The sequence below is a fragment of the Puccinia triticina genome, chromosome 6A (assembly GCF_026914185.1).
Source record: "Puccinia triticina chromosome 6A, complete sequence".
In the NCBI taxonomy this organism is placed as follows: domain Eukaryota; kingdom Fungi; phylum Basidiomycota; class Pucciniomycetes; order Pucciniales; family Pucciniaceae; genus Puccinia; species Puccinia triticina.
The window spans coordinates 3,229,901-3,250,064 of record NC_070563.1 but is presented as its reverse complement, the minus strand read 5'-3'; the positions used below and the strand labels follow the sequence as shown (position 1 = coordinate 3,250,064).

Below are 20,164 nucleotides of genomic sequence, written 5' to 3'. Positions count from 1 at the left end.
AAATCTACTTTTTTTCAAAAAAGGAAAAACATTGACCCCTGACCTCTCTCATGATACCATCGTGCACTCATTCTTAACTTGGTTGGTTGAACTTCCTGAAGATATTGCATATCATACTGGGAGTACTCCATGCATAGAAGGCCTTTTTGAAATTACTCTACCATGGTTTAGCATATTTTTGTGAGGTTCTTTTTTTTATCTACTTTTGTTATCAACCACAGCTTGATGAGGAATATTTCCTCAGAAAATTTCATTGGGAAATTTTTCTGCATACAAAACCCAGAAATATTATATTTGGGGTCACATCCCTTATGCAGCAGCTATAATCTGATCAGTTGCCAAATAGCACTACTTTGGTTGTTTCTTGGTGTTTCTGCGACTACATCTCATCCCAGCCTGGTAATTCTTCCAAAATATTGGTACCAAAATGTTTACAAGCACACAAAGGTTTATAATGTATCTTTGCTGACCACAAAACCCCCAAATGTAGCACCTACAGTCTGATCAGTTTCCAAATATCACTACTTTGGTAGCTTCTTGGTTTTTCTGCCACTATATCTCATCCCAGGGTGGGAATTCTTCTGTCATATTTGAATAAAAATATTTAAATGCCTCAAGAGTTTCATTATGTACCTTTACTGACCACAAAACCCCCAAATTAAGCAGCTACAGTCTGATCAGTTTCCAAATATCACTACTTTGGCAGTTTCTGGGTGTTTCTGCCACTATATCTCATCCCAGCGTGGGCATCCTTCTGCCATATGGTTACCGAAATGTTTACAAGCGTCCAAAATTTCATGACCTACATTTGTCCACCACAAAACCCCCATATGTAGCAGCTACAGTCTGATCAGTTTCCAAATATCACTACTTTGGCAGTTTCTGGGTGTTTCTGCCACTATATCACATCCCAGCGTGGATATCCTTCTGCCATATATATGATTACCAAAATGTTTACAAGCCCCCAAAGTTTCATTATGTACCTTTGCTGACCACAAAACCCCCAAATGTAGCAGCTACAGTCTGATCAGTTTCCAAATATCACTGCTTTGGTAGTTTCTGGGTGTTTCTGCCACTATATCTCATCTCAGCGTATTAAGTACCTTTACTAACACTCTGGCAGAACAATTCCCACGCTGGGATGAGATATAGTGGCAGAAACACCCAGAAACTACCAAAGTAGTGATATTTGGAAACTGATCAGACTGTAGCTGCTACATTTGGGGGTTTTGTGGTGAACAAAAGTACATGATGAAATTTTGGACGCTTGTAAACATTTTGGTAAACATGTGGCAGAAGAATCCCCATGCTGGGATGAGATACAGTGACAGAAACACCCAGCAACTACCAAAGTAGTGATATTTGGAAACTGATCAGACTGTAGCTGCTAAATTTGGGGGTTTTGTGGTCACTAGAGGCACATGATGGAACTTTGGCCGCTTGTAAACATTTTGGTAACACTCTGGCAGAATTCCCACGCTGGGATGAGATATAGTGACAGAAACACCCAGAAACTACCAAAGCAGTGATATTAGGAAACTGATCAGACTGTACCTGCTACATGTGGGGGTTTTGTGGTCAGTAAAGGAACATAATGAAACTTTGAGGGCTTGTGAATATTTTGTTAACCATATGGCAGAAGAAGTTCCACGCTGGGATGAGATACAGTGGCAGAAACACCCAGAAACTACCAAAGTAGTGATATTTGGAAACTGATCAGACTATAGCTGCTACATTTGGGGTTTTTGTGGTGAGCAAAGGTTCAGCTGCTTCTAAACATTTTGGTAACCATATGGCAGAAGGATACCCACGCTGGGATGAGATATAGTGGCAGAAACACCAAGAAACTGCCAAAGTAGTGATATTTGGAAACTGATCAGACTGTAGCTGCTACATTTGGGGGTTTTGTGGTGAACAAAGGTAGGTAATCAAATATTCGACGCATGTAAACATTTTGGTAACCATATGGCAGAAGGATACCCACCCTGGGAGGAGATATAGTGGCAGAAACACCGAGAAACTGCCAAAGTAGTGATATTTGGAAACTGATCAGACTGCAGCTGCTACATTTGGGGGTTTCGTGGTCATAAAGGTACATAATGAAACTTTGGGTGCTTGTCAACATTTTGGTAACCATATGGCAGAAGGATACCCACGCTGGGATGAGATATAGTGGCAGAAACACCGAGAAACTGCCAAAGTGGTGATATTTGGAAACTGATCAGACTGTAGCTGCTACATTTGGGGGTTTTGTGGTGAACAAAGGTACATAATGAAATTTTGGCTGCTTCTAAACATTTTGGTAACCATATGGCAGAAGGATACCCACGCTGGGATGAGATATAGTGGCAGAAACACACAGAAACTGCCAAAGTAGTGATATTTGGAAACTGATCAGACTGTAGCTGCTACATTTGTGTGGTGAACAAAGGTAGCTAATGGAATTTTGGACACTTGTCAACATTTGGTAACCATATTGCAGAAGGATACCCACGCTGGGATGAGATATAGTGGCAGAAACACTGTGAAACTGCCAAAGTAGTGATATTTGGAAACTGATCAGACTGTAGCTGCTACATTTGGGGGTTTTGTGGTGAAAGAAGGTAGGTAATGAAATTTTGGCCGCTTGTGAACTTTTGGTAACCATATTGCAGAAGAATTCCCACGCTGGGATGAGATATACTGGCAGAAACACTCAGAAACTACCAAAGTAGTGATATTTGGAAACTGATCAGACTGTAGCTGCTACATTTGGGGGTTTTGTGGTGAAAAAAGGTAGGCAAACAAATTTTGGACGCTTTAAACATTTTGGTAACCATATGGCAGAAGGATACCCATGCTGGGATGAGATATAGTGGCAGAAACACCCAGAAACTGCCAAAGTGGTGATATTTGGAAACTGATCAGACTGTAGCTGCTAAATTTGGGGGTTTTGTGGTGAACAAAGGTAGGTAATCAAATATTCGACGCATGTAAACATTTTGGTAACCATATGGCAGAAGGATACCCACCCTGGGAGGAGATATAGTGGCAGAAACACCGAGAAACTGCCAAAGTAGTGATATTTGGAAACTGATCAGACTGCAGCTGCTACATTTGGGGGTTTCGTGGTCATAAAGGTACATAATGAAACTTTGGGTGCTTGTCAACATTTTGGTAACCATATGGCAGAAGGATACCCACGCTGGGATGAGATATAGTGGCAGAAACACCGAGAAACTGCCAAAGTGGTGATATTTGGAAACTGATCAGACTGTAGCTGCTACATTTGGGGGTTTTGTGGTGAACAAAGGTACATAATGAAATTTTGGCTGCTTCTAAACATTTTGGTAACCATATGGCAGAAGGATACCCACGCTGGGATGAGATATAGTGGCAGAAACACCGAGAAACTGCCAAAGTGGTGACATTTGGAAACTGATCAGACTGTAGCTGCTACATTTGGGGGTTTTGTGGTGAACAAAGGTACATAATGAAATTTTGGCTGCTTCTAAACATTTTGGTAACCATATGGCAGAAGGATACCCACGCTGGGATGAGATATAGTGGCAGAAACACCGAGAAACTGCCAAAGTAGTGATATTTGGAAATTGATAAGACTGTAGCTGCTACTTGGGGGGATTTTGTGGTGAAAAAAGGTAGGTAATGAAATTTTGGCCGCTTGTGAACTTTTGGTAACCATATTGCAGAAGAATTCCCAAGCTGGGATGAGATTTTGTGGCAGAAACACCCAGAAACTGCCAAATTAGTGGTATTTGGAAACTGATCAGACTGTAGCTGCTACATTTGTGTGGTGAACAAAGGTAGCTAATGGAATTTTGGACACTTGTCAAACTTTGGTAACCATATTGCAGAAGGATACCCACGCTGGGATGAGATATAGTGGCAGAAACACTGTGAAACTGCCAAAGTAGTGATATTTGGAAACTGATCAGACTGTAGCTGCTACATTTGGGGGTTTTGTGGTGAAAAAAGGTAGGTAATGAAATTCAGGCCGCTTGTGAACATTTTGGTAACCATATTGCAGAAGAATTCCCACGCTGGGATGAGATATACTGGCAGAAACACTCAGAAACTACCAAAGTAGTGATATTTGGAAACTGATCAGACTGTAGCTGCTACATTTGGGGGTTTTGTGGTGAACAAAGGTAGGCAATCAAATTTTGGACGCTTTAAACATTTTGGTAACCATATGGCAGAAGGATACCCATGCTGGGATGAGATATAGTGGCAGAAACACCCAGAAACTGCCAAAGTGGTGATATTTGGAAACTGATCAGACTGTAGCTGCTAAATTTGGGGGTTTTGTGGTGAACAAAGGTAGGTAATGAAATTTTGGACGCTTGTAAACATTTTGGTAACCATATGGCAGAAGGATACCCACGCTGGGATGAGATATAGTGGCAGAAACACCGAGAAACTGCCAAAGTAGTGATATTTGGAAACTGATCAGACTGTAGCTGCTACCATTTTTGGGGGATTTGTGGTGGACAAAGGTACATAATGAAATTTTGGCTGGTACAAACATTTTGGTAACCATATGGCAGACGAATTCCCACGCTGGGATGAGATATAGTGGCAGAAACACCCAGAAACTACCAAAGTAGTGATATTTGGAAACTGATCAGACTGTATCTGCTACATTTGGGGGTTTTGTGGTCAGCAAAGGTACATAATGAAATTTTGGGGGCTTGTAAACATTTTGGTAACCATATGGCAGAAGGACACCCATGCTGAGATGAGATATAGTGGCAGAAACACCGAGAAACTGCCAAAGTAATGACATTTGGAAACTGATCAGACTGTAGCTGCTACATTTGGGGGTTTTGTGGTGAACAAATGTAGGTAATCAAATTTCAGACGCATGTAAACAATTTGGTAAACATATGGCAGAAGGATACCCACCCTGGGATGAGATATAGTGGCAGAAACACCGAGAAACTGCCAAAGTAGTGATATTTGGAAACTGATCAGACTGTAGTTGCTACATTTGGCGGTTTTGTGGTGAACAAAGGTAGTTAATCAAATTTTGAACGCTTGTAAACATTTTGATTACCATATGGCAGAAGGATACCCACACTGGGATGAGATATAGTGGCAGAAACACCGAGAAACTGCCAAAGTAGTGATATTTGGAAACTGATCAGACTGTAGCTGCTACATTCGTGGGTTTTGCACTGAACAAAGGAAGGTGATGAAATTTTGGACGCTTTTAAACATTTTGGTAACCATATGGCAGAAGGATACCCACACTGGGATGAGATATAGTGGCAGAAACACCGAGAAACTGCCAAAGTAGTGATATTTGGAAACTGATCAGACTGTAGCTGCTACATTTGGGGGTTTTGTGGTGAACAAAGGAACATAATGAAATTTTGGCTGCTTGCAAACATTTTGGTAACCATATGGCAGAAGGATACCCACGCTGGGATGAGATATAGTGGCAGAAACACCGAGAAACTGCCATAGTAGTGATATTTGGAAACTGATCAGACTGTAGCTGCTACATTTGGGGGTTTTGTGGTGAACAAAGGTACATAATGAAATTTTGGCTGGTTGCAAAAATTTTGGTAACCATATGGCAGAAGAATTCCAACGCTGGGATGAGATATAGTGGCAGAAACACCCAGAAACTGCCAAAGTAGTGATATTTGGAAACTGATCAGACTGTAGCTGCTACATTTGGGGGTTTTGTTGTGAACAAAGGTAGGTAATGAAATTTTAGACGCTTTTAACCATTTTGGTAACCATATGGCAGAAGAATTCCCACGCTGGGATGAGATATACTGGCAGAAACACCCAGAAACCACCAAAGTAGTGATATTTGGAAACTGATCAGACTGTAGCTGCTACATTTGGGGGTTTTGTGGTGAACAAATGTAGGTAATGAAATTTTGGACATATGTAAACATTTTGGTAACCATATGGCAGAAGGATACCCACGCTGGGATGAGATATAGGGGCAGAAACACTGAGAAACTGCCAAAGTAGTCATATTTGGAAACTGATCAGACTGTAGCTGCTACATTTGGGGGGTTTGTGGTGAACAAAGGTAGGTAATGAAATTTTGGCCGCTTGTGAACATTTTGGTAACCATATTGCAGAAGAATTCCCACGCTGGGATGAGATATACTGGCAGAAACACCCAGAAACTACCAAAGTAGTGATATTTGGAAACTGATCAGACTGTAGCTGCCACATTTGGGGGTTTTGTGGTGAACAAAGGTAGGTGATCAAATTTCGGACGCTTTTAAACATTTTGGTAACAATATGTCAGAAGAATACCCACGCTGGGATGAGATATAGGAACAGAAACACCCAGAAACTACCGAAGTAGTGATATTTGGAAACTGATAAGACTGTAGCTGCTAAATTTGGGGGTTTGGTGGTCAGTAAAGGTACATAATGAATCTTTTGAGGCTTGTCAATATTTTTGTTACAATATGACAGAAGAATACCCACGCTGGGATGAGATATAGTGGCAGAAAAACCAAGAAGCTACCAAAGTAGTGATATTTGGAAACTGATCAGACTGTATGTGCTACATTTGGGGGTTTTGTGGTCAGCAAAGGTACATTATGAAACTTTGTGTGCTTGTAAACATTTTGGTACCAATATTTTGGAAGAATTACCAGGCTTGGATGAGATATAGTGGCAGAAACACCAAGAAACGACCAAAGTAGTGCTATTTGGCAACTGATCAGATTATAGCTGCTGCACAAGGGATGTGACCCCAAATCTAACATTTCTGGGTTTCATATGCAGAAAATGTTTCAATGAAATTTTCTGAGGAAATATTCCTCATCAATCTGTGGTTGATAACAAAAGTAGATAAAAAAAAGAACCTGACAAAAATATGCTAAACCATGGTAAACTAATTTAAAAAGGCCTTCTATGCATGTAGTACTCCCAGTATGATATGCAATATCTTCAGCAAGTTCAACCAACCAAGTTAAGAATGAGTGCAGGATGGTATCATGAGAGAGGTCAGGGGTCAATGTTTTTCCTTTTTTGAAAAAAAAGTAGATTTGGAGACTTCTGATAACATTAATTGTTGATGTAAAAAAAAGAAAAAAAAAATTGAGACCCCTCAGCTACCCTGGATTAATCCTCAAACTTGCATTTTCAGGAAGAATTGAATGGTGTATGTAGAAATCCATGAATGTTATAAGGCAAAAAAAAAAATTCCAGTGGCTTGAAGCTAACACAGGGGGAAGGAGAGAGATTGTGAAGAGTATTAAGGAGACATGGAACACAGACAAAGGTATCAACAGGAATAATAAAAAAAAAAAATTGATCAATATAAATTGATCAATATACGCTATATTTATCAATATACTACGTCGCAAATTCATCCATCTTGGTAGTGAATGTTTAGCATAGCGGCAAAAAGCGCCAACCTTTTTTGAATAGCGTTAGCGCGCTGTTAGCGCCGCTACGCTTCGCTAATTTTCAGCGGCGCTAACAGCATACCAATTTTTGTTTAGCGTTGACAGCCGCTACGCTACGCTACGTTGCGCTAAGGCGCTTTTAGCGGAAAAAAGGCACTTTTTTGCTGCAAAAAACGCTTTAGCGCAGCATACGTGCTTAGCGTTAGCGCAATTGCGCGCATCTGCGCTAACGCTACGCTAAAAGCTAAAATAGCTTTGCATTCTTTGCGTGTAGCGTTAGCGCAGATGCGCGCAGTTGCGCTAACGCTACGCTAAAAAATAGCGCATTTGTGCTTTGCTACGCTACGCTAACAGCTATGTTAGCGTAGCTGACCCACTGTTGCCTCAATGACCGACCTGTTGCGTTCATCGAGGGGAGGACCTCTTGATGACACGTCCATTCCGGTCATCAAGGACACCTCTTGGGGACCTTTTTGATGAAAAAAAGCTGGCGGGTACCGCTGGTACCTGCCTAAAAGACCGCTGGTACCTGCCAGGTGGTGCTGGATGTGGTGCCGGGTGCCTGTTTTTGGAAAAAAAACACTTATACCCGGGTCCGTTTTGACATTCTCTATAGATAACCAGAGTTAAATACAGCCACCATAATGTACTGTTGTTATAAGAAATACATTGTAATATTACTGTACACGTGAAATACCCCCAAGACAGGTATCACTCATTTATCCCCTGTTATGCCTCAGTCCCTATTTACACAAAATATTGGTTAGGATATAAATACATAAAAAAATACATGATGCAATCCAATTCAAAGAGCACTTAATGGAATAACTGATTGGTTATGATCAGCTAGTGCACACAGCTACTGATCTAGGATCAGTACTGATCATTACACTGCCCTGATCATTTCCAATGTTGATCCTCATGAGGATCTGCTTCCTTTGAGCGCTTCCAGTTCCCCCCTGGTCCTGAAGCGCCTCCAAGCGCTTCATATCCCCTCCTGCTCTTTCCCCCTCTATATAAACACGCCCCCCAGGACTGTTTATCCCTCAGAATATTATTACAGAAAAGTTTAACCCATACTATAGTTAAACAGTGCTTTCATTCTCACCCATCTTTCAATTCAGGAATAACATCAACTCTTGATTACCCTTACCTTTCTGTAGGTAAAACCACAAACCCAAGTTGAGTTATTCCTTGGATGCCTATTAACACCCTGTGTTGATCTGGATGCGCCTTCATTGAGCAAGCCTCTCAGTCAAGATTACTGATAAAGTGAAACCTTTTACAGGTCTTACCACAAACCCATTGGCCCATCCTTGGCATATTACACTATCATCTTGCTAGTAACAACCCTCTCAGACACGGTTAGTTACCTACAGGCTGACAGCAAGTACGGATAGAAAACATGACCACTACTACAAACAGACCATAAGATGTGAGATAGAATAAGGAGTGAAAGAGGATGGATCAGATGGAATCAGGTGAGATGACATGGAAGGGTAATGAGGCAGAAGGCATAAAAAGGAAGAGAACTGAGGGCAAAAACTCAACAAAGTGGCCTTGATGATCAAGTTGGAAATGCAAATCAAGATAATATGTTTAAATGCAAAAAAAAAAAAAGATGGCTGGGCCGAGGGCTTCAAGATGAAGAAGAGGGGGGGGGGGGTCACAATAGATTTTTTCCAAAAAATTACCCACTTAAGGCCTTTGTGATCACACACAGTTGACCAGTCCTCAGGATTGTATGGCCCTTGCTACCAGTCTTTTAAGCAATCTATAAATGTGGCGCCCTCCTGGCATTCTTCACCCCCTTGTGACTGAGCGGTTACTCGAGGCCGAAGAGTCGGTCATAATTGATAACAGAGGGGCTCAAAAGCATAGGATAAGAATCAGGTTACAGATTACTCGACAATTGCGCATTGAGGGAAGAAACACAAATTACCCGGACCCAGACGGATGGCCGGTTGAGCGATGGGAAGAGGTGAGCATCATGTGCATCCCTTCGCGTTGACTCCATGATGAATCAGAGGACAGCATGGCGAGCCCGACGAATGGCAAGACCGCCGTACCAAGAGTTCCGTTTACAGGGGCAAGTCAGACAGATAGATTGTTAAACTTGTGGCAAAATGAAGTCATTAGGACAGTTCATAGGGATTTTTTAACCCTGCTGATGTTATAAATCAGCAAGCCTTCCCAGCCAAATTGGCTGGGACCGTGGGATAAACTTTATTTTGGTCTTGCTGATTTTGGCCCTACGTGAACCGTCCTATTGAGAAAGCGGGTTTTTTCTGTTTTTTGTGTTTTCTCTGGCATAGGATTTTGAGTGCAGTCCACCGAGCATAATTATCATCTGGCTGCATGCCAAAGACGGATTGAGTGTGGTTCTATATAAAGCATGGAGTATAACAAAGTTTAAGTTATTTATTGTGCTTTTCAGATCACCCCTCCTCGCTGAATCCGCTTCATTGATTTATCCAAGCGGTCGGTATTAGTGAGCGCAGTTGTAGGGACAGCAGACACGGAAACGGCTTTTATGATAAACTGACACTATACTCACATACATTAAAGCTGGGACGGTTATTTACACTCAAACCATGTCTAAAATATTCTAAGATGAATGTCTATGCACAACCTTTTAGATCACGTTATAGAGAATGACACTGTCTTCCCTGACGTAGGGCGTTCTTACCGGTGGACAAATCTAGATGCAGGTGCATGTGTGAAACGGGCGGATTTAATCACTCCGCTGAAGGGCGGCACCAGCCGGCCTCAAGTTACAGCCAGGAGAAGACGGTTATTGGCTAGTCCTCAGCCGACCTACTGTTGCAGCTTTCACAAGAGAGATTTAGCAATCATAAGAGCCGAATCTTTCGAAGGAATGAGCTGGAGGGTGGATCAAAGAAGTTGAAGAAGAAGCATGAGTCCTCCCTCCGCGATTTTCGACCTCAAACAATAATTAGGAAATGTGCATCGTGAGTAAGAAAAGAGGTTACTCAACTGAATGAGCCAGCCCGTGAGACCCCAAAGCTTGTGGTTTGTGGGACTGGTGTTGGTTGGGCCTTCAGGAGGACGCGTGTACGCGGCATTATTCCTCGCGGAGAAGATCTCCGGCTCGACATTCCACTCCAAGTAAGGCCTCTGTGGGTCGTTCCGAAAGCTCGAGGGGGACTGTCTATCGGGCTCCAACAAGGCCGCAAGGCTGATCTGAAACACCAGTTCGACCTCGGCGACTTGGTGCTTCCCTCGGAAGTCTTCCAGCGCGGGCGACCGGAGTGGCTTCGTGGCTAGTGGTGACATGAGTCGGGGGATCATTGGGGCAGGCGTTGAGAAGGCTGATTGATGTTCAAGCGAGTGGATAAAAACCTTCAGCATCAAGCCAGTATGAAGTCGAGCGATAACAAGTATGTGTGGAACGGATCAGGGCTGCCGTGAGCGATGGATAGAAGATTCATGACTCTGCAGGCTAAAGAGAGAGATGTAGTTAAAGCAAGCTGCATACCACAAATGGCCAGACGAGGGTTGAGCCAGAGTTGCTGACCAAAGGCTCCAGCGAGCCCAAGAGCTCCATCTGCTGGGGAACCAAGCCGACTTCTTCGTGGGCCTCTCTGAGGGCGGTGCCCAGCAGGGACTGATCGATTTGGGGATCTTGGTGTCCCCCGGGGAAACTATAGCGGTGTAAGAGAGTGCAGATCGAGTCAAGGAACAGCGGTCAAGATGTGATATACGGTATAATGTCCGGTTGGAATACAGATTGTGTTTGTTGCTGACCTGATTTCTCCCGGATGAGTGCGCATCTTCTGGGACCGTACCGTCAAGATCAACCCAGGGCCGCGGTCGCCGGTATTACACAACCCGAGCAGGACGGCGGCGTGTCTTGTCGTCTGCGCCGGAGGCTCGATTCGCGGCGTTGTCATCCGCTTCTGATTGGACGACGAAGACGACGACAGGGCCAGCCTGATGTTTGCAAGGTCCACGCCGGTCAATGGGCTCAGCCGATCGAGGCCAACCGAGAAGGGGCCGGCTTGCTGGAACGGGAGCGAGTGGAAGAGCTTTCGAGACATCTGTGGATTGCGTTGGACTGCGTTGGGCGGGGATTTGATTGGCTGCTGATGGAACCATGAAAATATCTTCTCGAAGACTTTCCTCTAAATTAGAGCAGCACTCCGGAAAAAGAAAACCAGGCCCCCGCGAAAGAATCATTGGCACCTGGGGCAGCCCTAGCACCCATGATACGATACGAGACAGTTTCTATTTACATTTGTACAACATCAGTCAGGCACACGGTGGGTTGGAGGCAAAAGAAAGTTACAGTTTATTGGGGGTTCGGAGCTTTACTTGTTGATCAAACTTTACATCAAACATTGTTTTCTGCAGACAGAAGAGGAAGAACGTCTTATGAAAGTTCAGTATGAATGAGATATCGGGTGAGCTCATTGCACACCATAATTAGACATACAAATAATAATAAACTAGTAAAACAAAACTACAAAAAAAACCCTTACAACGACAACATCAACAATGCTGATGATTCACTTCTTACTCTTGAGGGCAGTGCTATTCTGATTGGCGGTAGACTGATTAAGATTGGAGAGATTATTCATTCGACGTTTTTTAGGAGAAAGAAGGCCGGCCAGGCTGCGGATCTGATCGACGTCGGCATCGGTATCGTCGTTCTTGGCGGAGCAGATCCCGAGCTGACTCTTGTGGAAGTTATTCCAGGTTCCGGGGGTGATCGAGGGGAGGGAGATCGCGCCGGGGAGGCCGGTGGGGGCCCTTCTGCTGCCGGCGGGTCCCCCTGGGCCGCCTCTCCGGGAGCCAGTGTGCGTCCCCAGTTGGAGGAGCTGCTGGAAGATGGGCGACTGGCGTAGATGGGGGTCGACGTTGAGGGTGGCCATCGAGAAGGGGTCGTCTGCTGTGATGTAGCTGCCGCTGGGTGGCAAGCCGGCGGTGGAGGATCCGAGGTCTGGGTCTGCCGAGAGGTGATGGTCTGGGTTGTTGAATGTGCCCTCGAGTCGGTTGGCGGTGGTGGGATAAGAGGTGCCCAGTGCAGGCGAGCCGCGCGGGAAGCTGGTCCGGTTCGACGACCGGTTCCGGAGGCCTCGGGTGGTGTGGGCACGATGGCTGTGGCCGACGGCCTCCTCGTTGAAGTCGATCAGTTCCTTCTCGTCCTTCAGTTTCTTGCGGCGCTCCTCCAAGCTCTCCAGTAATTTCTCCTTCGCCTGCGTCCTGGCGTTCGTAAACTCTTCCTCGATCGATCTCACCTCCGCATCGAACGCTGCCCGGGTAGCACTGATCAGATGGTCATGGTAGACCTGCACGGCCACGAGTTCCTGCTCCCGCTTCAGGGACTCCCGGTGCAGTCTGACCAAGTAGTTGATTTCCGTTGGTGGGTTGGACATCAGCGCATTCTGGGTTTCCTGCAGTTCCTGCCATGCCTTTGTATAGATCCTGCGGAGGACATCCCCACGATGGGGTGTTACTTGAGCAGTAGAAACTAACCATGACAAGTTGTTGGAGGATGCTTACTAACCCTTCACGACGCTTGAGGTTATTTTCTCTGATCCTCTCGATCTGAGCCACAAAGGACTCTTTCCTACGCTGAGTTTTCCAACGGTCAGGGTTCGAGGAAGATGGGTGGGCTAGATACAGAAGGAACATGTAAAAAAGTCAGGAATTGATCTGAGCTGGAAGATAGGCCCAGGGTGTTGGGAGTCATACCATGTTCGAGGTGGCTGGCTTGGTCGTGGATTGACCTTGTCTTGGAGGGTGATGGGCCTGGTTTGCTGGCGTGTTTTGAGCTCATTGTCGTGGGTGGGGTGGTTGCTGGATATCCTCTTTTCTCGAAGTGGAAGTTCTGGTCCCTCGGAGATGTCACAGCCCCTGGCCAGCGACTGTCACACCCCTAGCCTTTACACCTATTACCTCAGCCGCCAGTCCAGCCATCACCCAAACGATGTCGGCCAGGAAACCAGCCGGAGCGCAATCCTCCAAGCTCGGCAAGAAAGCCGCGCCGAGGCCAACGCCGAACTACCCGCCACCCGCCACCGAGATCCAGAACCCACCATCCGATGTTTGTCCAGTGTGTAAATCTGACAGGTACCTCAATCCAGACCTCCGGCTGCTCGTCTCAAAATGTTACCACAAGATGTAAGTTTTTTTTTTTTTTTGAGCGGTGACACACATTGTGCTGTTCTGAAACTTGCTCTGGCCGTCTCGTGTGTTTTTCCACAGGTGCGAATCGTGTATCGATCGGATCTTCTCGCTGGGCCCGGAACCGTGTCCAATTTGTGGACAAATCCTCAGAAAGGCGAGTTTCGCACTCCAGACGTTCGAAAATTTGGCCGTTGAAAAGGAAGTGGTTATCCGTAAACGGATCTCTAAATAGTTCAGTTTTCCTATCCCCATTTTCTGTTCTTTTCCCTGGAGAAAACTCGCGTCGGATAGCTCTTCTAGTTAACCCAGGTGTCCCTACTTGATGCAGCTTCTGATTTGATCAGCTTCTGTACAACTCTGACATTTTCCCTCCTCCTGCGATGTAGCTTCAATAAACGTCAGGAAGATTTCATGACCTTGGATGCCTATAATAACTATCTGGAAGAAGTAGAAGACATCAGTTGAGCCACTGGATTTGATCTGTCCCCAAGGCACTGCTATATCTTCTCCTGCACTACCTTTTCTAACAATTCGTGGGTTTCTCGTCCTATCCGGGGGTGAATGATAGCCTTCAATTTGATCAATGGAGTAGATGTAGCGGAGACTGAGGCCAAGATCAAGCAATTTCAAATCGAGAATCAGGAGCTGATAGCTCAGAATGCTGTCCACGAAGCCCGTCAAGCTGAGCTGAGCAAACGACAAGAGGAAGCGGTCAGGAAGGAGCGCGAGGAGCGTAAGGCCGAGCTATTGAGGCTCGAAGAAGAAGCGCGACGGGAAGAAGAAGAGATCAAACGGGCAACGATCCACAGTTTGGTAAGCCTTCGCTACTCCCCCTCCACAAGCTCGCAGTAATTGATGTGTGCATGAGTTTTTCAGGAGACCTCGAACGTAAGCGCCGATAAGCTTGTGGCGAGACAACGGGCAGTTGCACAGAAGCGAGCGACCGCCCGCGCACTAGCCTCAGACCTAGCGACGAAGGCGACGGTGGCGATGCCATCGTTGAGCGGGTTGATCGATCCGAGCTCGATGGAGGGTGCGGATGTGAACCGGCCGGACATCGAGGGGGAGCTCGGACAGTGGGACGACTATTCGTCCATGTTTGATCTCAAGAGGCTCGACGCAAACCTCCAGCCGGGGTACATCGATCATGATTCGATGAGACTCGTCTTGGCCGACCATGCCCTGGCCTTGGTCGGCGGCTTCGAGATCGAGTCCGTCTGGGAACGCCAGCTTCGTAGCGCGATGATGGGTCTCTTTGTCCCCCCGCCCGAAGCCGGCGCCATCAACCAAACCACTTCCGACGACCTATCTCTCCATAACCTGAGATGTTAAAAAAGGACTCTCATCTTTTGCTCTTTTCCCCGCTTCTTGTAACTTGTTCCAGTCCTCAGACATCTCTTCTACTTATGATGAATCGTAGGATCAATGTTGTACACCAAAATATCATAATTCCGCAGCCTCTTCATCTTATGATAGTTTAAACTGATGTCCAGACAGTCAGTAGCAGTACCAGACAGGCTGCGCGATGTCAGAAGGCAAGATTAGATTAGTGGCACAACAGGAAGGGGACATGTTCAGCATCTGAGGGTCTGGAATCCCAGCATTCAAGGACCCACTACGGCCTGATGAAATCAGTTCCAATCGAAGCAGGCATTGCCGCGAGGGGGGCGCAACATGTTGGCCAAACTGACTTCTTGGAGGGCTATGAGTACCCTGACTCGGGAAGCTCTGAGTGCGAAGACCAGGTGGATGAATGGGCTGAAACACAGTCTCAACTGGCGGAAGAGCCTTCAGAAAAGGGCCGGCAAACGCGGTTGTTTGGCTGGCAGATTGATTGACCCATCCCGAAGCATTCTGGTTTGCCATCCTGTCACCTTTCTTAGTTCGCGTTTATTCATGCCTTCCTGTTCAACAAGCTGAAATTTCGTCATCCCCGGTAGGTACTCGAACAGCGCTTAGTAACCTCCTATATACCCCCTTTTTGAAAAGAAAAAAGTTGGAGTAATTTCCCTTCTGCAAAGGCACCTTCATGAGTCCAAAACTCTGGAACCTGGTCATTTTTCTTCTTCTGAGGCCTGCATCTTGTCTACTGTCAATACCACGTCTTGCCGTTAGTTCTCATGAGGCTTTAATAAGGGCAAAAGTTCAATATGTGTTATTTACTGCGCCCCTTGCCCTTGTGCAGAGCCAAATGTAGTCTCAAGATTAATATTAATCACACCCTCAGCCTTCAGGGCTTGTTAAAGGCATAATTCTCTCTAGAAAAAGTAGAAATGAAATTTGGAGAATGGACCAGATGCCCTGGATTTCTGCGGGGCAACGGCGAGGCGATGTTGGCAGTGTGTTGCATTGGACGACTACCTCAGAGATTTTCTGGGCAGGGCAATGATTAACCAGCTCATAAAAGTGCTCGTGGTCCGGCAACTCTTCTTTCCTGTCCCAGCGGACACTTGCAACGTTTGTTGGTTTGCTTTACACCCAGCCAGCCAATCAACAATCGGCACAACAACACCAGAAACGCTTTAATCCTTGATCGGCTTCATCTCCAAGAGATGGTACTATTGACCATGGTAAGAAATCCTCCTAATTTTAACACTGCTGCTTGCGCGCTGACCCAGGATTCACAGCGCCCCAGGTGCGCGGCTAGCCTCACTTAGCGCCCAGGGATATGTGCATAACTTGTATCTAGATATGTAAGTGTAAGTGCATAAAGACTGGTCTCTGTATGTCCATAGTTCGTGAGGCTGTCCCGGATTCCAGATCCGGTGCGCTGACTCAGCCACTCCGGTGCCAGTCCCCGATCAAGGAAGTTCACCAACAGACAGCCAGCCTCCAACGCTGCCCTTCAACCCACCCGGCCCACCTCGGACATATTCACATATTCTCATATACATCCAGAAGCAACCAGCCAAGCAACACACATCCAAGATGATGGAAGAACTCGATGCCATGCAATCCGACCCCGTGCCAACGCTGGAGGACAGACTGGCCAACATGGACTTCAGCGAAAAGATGCTCGACTTGTGCTTCATCCTAGACGTCAGTCCCCTGATCGATCCTGGTAACCAACGAACGGACAAGAAGCGGACTTGAGCTGACACTTGAACACCAATTAATTCTCTTCAGACCACAGGCAGCATGGGTAGCTACATCACAGTAAGTCGAGCAGCACATCTCATTCGCAACATCTATTCACTTCGGCATCTTTCCGCTTCACAGGCGGCCACGCAGAACATCGAGCTGATCTGCGACGAGATTATTAACTCTGAGCGACTGGCTTCACCTGAGTGTCTACGGATCGGTCTGATAGCTTATCGGTTAGTCCAAACTTACCCTTTTCATTCACTATCTTCCAGTGTGATTCACCAAGATTCAACGAAAAAATTTTACATACCCACACTAATATACTGACTGAAACTATTCACTTCTTTGCAGCGACCACCCTCCACAAGACATGTCAGTTCGCTCGACCAATCATACCTTCTGAAAAGTCGCAAAAGAGAAAAAAAAAATAGAGGGTGGAAACCTCTCAAGCTTATTTATGGTGTTACCAAAATCACACAACAGGTCGTATGTGACGTTGAAGTTCGGCTTCACCTCGAATCCTAAGGCGGTCAAGGAGAATTTAAAAACACTTTGGGCATCAGGAGGTAATCAAGAGATTGAAGACTGACACCCCCATCCTATCCTTTGAACCGGGGACTGACAAAGTTAGGCCAATCCAACTTCAGGTGGCGATGGACCGGAGGCTGTGACTGCGGCGATGCACGAGGCCCTAACATTGGACTGGCGGCCCCAGGCCAGTAAGATGGCTGTTCTCATTACCGATGCCCCCCCTCACGTGAGTCTCTTCTTTGTCGTCTTCGTCTATTAACCTCTTCTGCTTCTTCTAGTGACTGAACTTGGCTTGAACACAGGGGATCGGTGAATACGGTGACGGTTTTAGTAGGGGCGACCCCTCGGGCCACGATCCTCTGCAACTCGCCCGCAAGATGGCTCAAACAGGCATCAGCTTGGTTTGCACACTCTCCTCACTTGCACTTTTTCCCAGCGAGTCCGCGCGAGTACTGATTCTTCGCGCCCCCCAATAGTTTGTCGTGGCATGCGAGCCAGCCTTCTCAGGATACTCGTACTCCAATGATTTCTTTCGGGCGATTGCGAGCATCACTTCCGCCACCATGTTGCCATTGACGACGGCCAACCTGCTGCCGCATGTGATCGTCGGTTCTGCGTTCGAACAGATGGATATGGAGAGGCTGATTCGCGAGGTCGGTCATGCGGTGGCCGAACGGGTCGCCGTCGGTCAAGAGAGCGTGGATGATATCGCTAAAGAACTACACGAAAAACTCCTGCTTCGGAACGAAAGTACGAAGCAGTTAATCGTCGAAGACATTTATGTAAGTCATCAATGTTATCTATCTGACTAGATCTCCCATTTACCTCTTTCATTCATCGAAGCGCGATTCTCCCGAAGCTCGTCATAACGTCGAAGTCTGGTTGAACGCGTTTGACATCCAAGCAGCAAGGCCAAACCTCAAAAGAGTAACTAAATTCTTCTCTCCCAAGTGTTGTACATTTACTGACCACGCTTCAAACGACATCACTCTAGATCATTGGCTCTCGATTTACGGAAAAATATCTTCAATCACGATACTCAGCAGCCTCTACATCCGCATCATCTTCAGCCAGAATATATCCACTTCCGCTACCGTCGAGGAAGAAAACAGGGACGGGCTCTACACGAAGACGGACGTCGACCTCCTCGCCATCCCGACAAGTGATCTCCGACTTCAAGGTATTCGCGACGAACACGCCGAAGACGTTCTCAGATTACAGCCGTTCGTCGACCTCGCCTCCCTCGAAGCCGTTCCATAGCTCCCCGCTCAAGGACCGCAATTCGTCTACTTGGGCCGCCGGCGGACTGTCGAGCGATTCTGAGCAAGACGAGGATGACCTACAAGGCGACCACCCTACCCATCTTCAGTCCAGTCAACCCGTCGACCAACTCCTCGCCAAACAGAGCCCTTCCCGACCTCCTACCACCGAAACTTCTGCCCCTTCTCAAGCTGTCGATGTCAAACAAGACCCTATCTCTTTCGCTCAGGCTCGCAGGATCACCACTAGTGCCGCCTGGAGAATCATACGCACTTAGTCTCGCGCTCCCTTTCGAAACTGGAGGTCCTCGATCATGTTGTATTTTTGCCCCCCACCTCCCGCTTTTCCCGTTCTTCTGTCTTATACTACTACTACCAGTACTGCTACTGTCGTCGATTAATTTGTACCGATCATATCCACACGTTTCTCAATCTCAGATATGTACTCTTCTCTCTTTTTGTTTGTTTATTTGTTTGTTTGAGGTTTTGTGTTTTTAACTGACTTCTCCCTATCCTTCTTTCTCTTCTCTCTTTATCATCAATAACCATCACACTCACCCGCACACGCTGGAAGAAACTTAGTATGTGCGTACCTAAGTAGAACAAAGGGCTTGTGTGCACTCATATGCGGTGTGCATATACGTAGTTGTAATGTTATCCATCTCAAACTATGTTCTATACAAAGGACTCCAACAAGTAGGATCTATAACCATCCCTCTCTTTTACAACTTCTTGGCAACCTTGGACTCTATGTAGTCAGTTTTTCAAGTGGGCTTGCTAAGAAACCAGTAAGAATTGGTAACACGCCCAGAATGTGAAAACGCAATCCGTTTTTTACTCGAGAAACAAAGCAGACAAGTGACTAATCATTTTAGAATGAGACTCAGACAGAGATGAATAACCTGACCTAAAGATATAGGAAGCATTGAGAGACTGATCCAATTGAAGATAACAAGAGACGGGTGTGTTGGATTGACCATAAAAGCAACTAACAAAGATGGTTTAGTCAAGAGAGGAAGTCACAATGAAGTGTGTGTATATGGGGCATATATAGAAGATGTAGTGAAATTTGGTTTTGCCCTTGCACAGATATGTATTGGCTAATGAGGCTATACAGGAGTTTGAAATTTAAAAAACCATAGTGGATTTCTCTAACCCTATTGGGAATCATTTGTCACAGCGCTGAATTGAGAAAAAAAAAAGTGAAAAATGGACTTCAAGCTGGGTAACGTTTTGCACTTACCATAACCAAGCAGTTTTTGTGGATACTTTTACATCTTATGAGTGGAGTTGAAAAATTTAAAAAAAGTTGATAAAGTCTCAAGTCTGTTGTTAAGGAAGACTATTCTTGTTAGATGAATGTAAGCTGGCCTTGTTTGCAAAATCAAGATAGAAAGATGATTTTTGGATTTCTTCATCCACCTGGCCTGTTTCCACTTCTTCCCGCATGAATGCAGTAATTGGTTTGAAGTTTTTCAGCCAGTTGCCATCATAATGAGAAACTTTGGAAAACTGTCTTTTGAATTCAGGAATTTTTGTGTCCAAATCTTTGGTATATTCTTCTGTAGTTTTCCTAATATAAGCTTGTATATCTTTTCTGTCAGTGTAGGTATGTGAATTTTGGACTTGGAACAAATGGATACTTTGAAGCAATTTATAAATTTGGAATGTTTCTGAATAACACAAGATTAAATTCTTTCTAGCTGTGTATTTATCAAATCCCTTGATGATTAGCATTTTTTCTTG

At 45.6% G+C, this 20,164-nt stretch overlaps 4 protein-coding genes across 4 annotated transcripts; 2 read left to right on the top strand and 2 right to left on the bottom strand.

The window, feature by feature from the left end:
* Positions 1-10,243: 10,243 nt before the first annotated feature.
* Positions 10,244-11,452, bottom strand: PtA15_6A399 (uncharacterized protein; the record flags this gene model as incomplete). Its single annotated transcript, XM_053170099.1, has 4 exons — positions 10,244-10,274; positions 10,390-10,754; positions 10,891-11,056; positions 11,160-11,452. 4 exons carry the CDS (start codon positions 11,450-11,452, stop codon positions 10,244-10,246), a joined length of 855 nt encoding a protein of 284 aa, XP_053021325.1.
* A 468-nt stretch (positions 11,453-11,920) lies between these two features.
* Positions 11,921-13,194, bottom strand: PtA15_6A398 (uncharacterized protein; the record flags this gene model as incomplete). Its single annotated transcript, XM_053170098.1, has 3 exons — positions 11,921-12,839; positions 12,922-13,030; positions 13,110-13,194. The coding sequence occupies 3 exons, from the start codon at positions 13,192-13,194 to the stop codon at positions 11,921-11,923; spliced, it is 1,113 nt and encodes a 370-aa protein (XP_053021324.1).
* Positions 13,195-13,344: 150 nt separating this feature from the next.
* Positions 13,345-14,876, top strand: PtA15_6A397 (uncharacterized protein; the record flags this gene model as incomplete). The annotated part of the gene is made up of 5 exons (XM_053170097.1): positions 13,345-13,538; positions 13,623-13,775; positions 13,931-14,004; positions 14,113-14,357; positions 14,421-14,876. 5 exons carry the CDS (start codon positions 13,345-13,347, stop codon positions 14,874-14,876), a joined length of 1,122 nt encoding a protein of 373 aa, XP_053021323.1.
* Positions 14,877-16,096: 1,220 nt separating this feature from the next.
* On the top strand, positions 16,097-18,696 carry PtA15_6A396 (uncharacterized protein; the record flags this gene model as incomplete). Its single annotated transcript, XM_053170096.1, has 11 exons — positions 16,097-16,114; positions 16,305-16,583; positions 16,671-16,700; positions 16,764-16,861; positions 16,980-17,000; positions 17,112-17,194; positions 17,276-17,385; positions 17,462-17,560; positions 17,636-17,941; positions 18,003-18,086; positions 18,154-18,696. 11 exons carry the CDS (start codon positions 16,097-16,099, stop codon positions 18,694-18,696), a joined length of 1,671 nt encoding a protein of 556 aa, XP_053021322.1.
* Between the last annotated feature and the right edge of the window lie 1,468 nt (positions 18,697-20,164).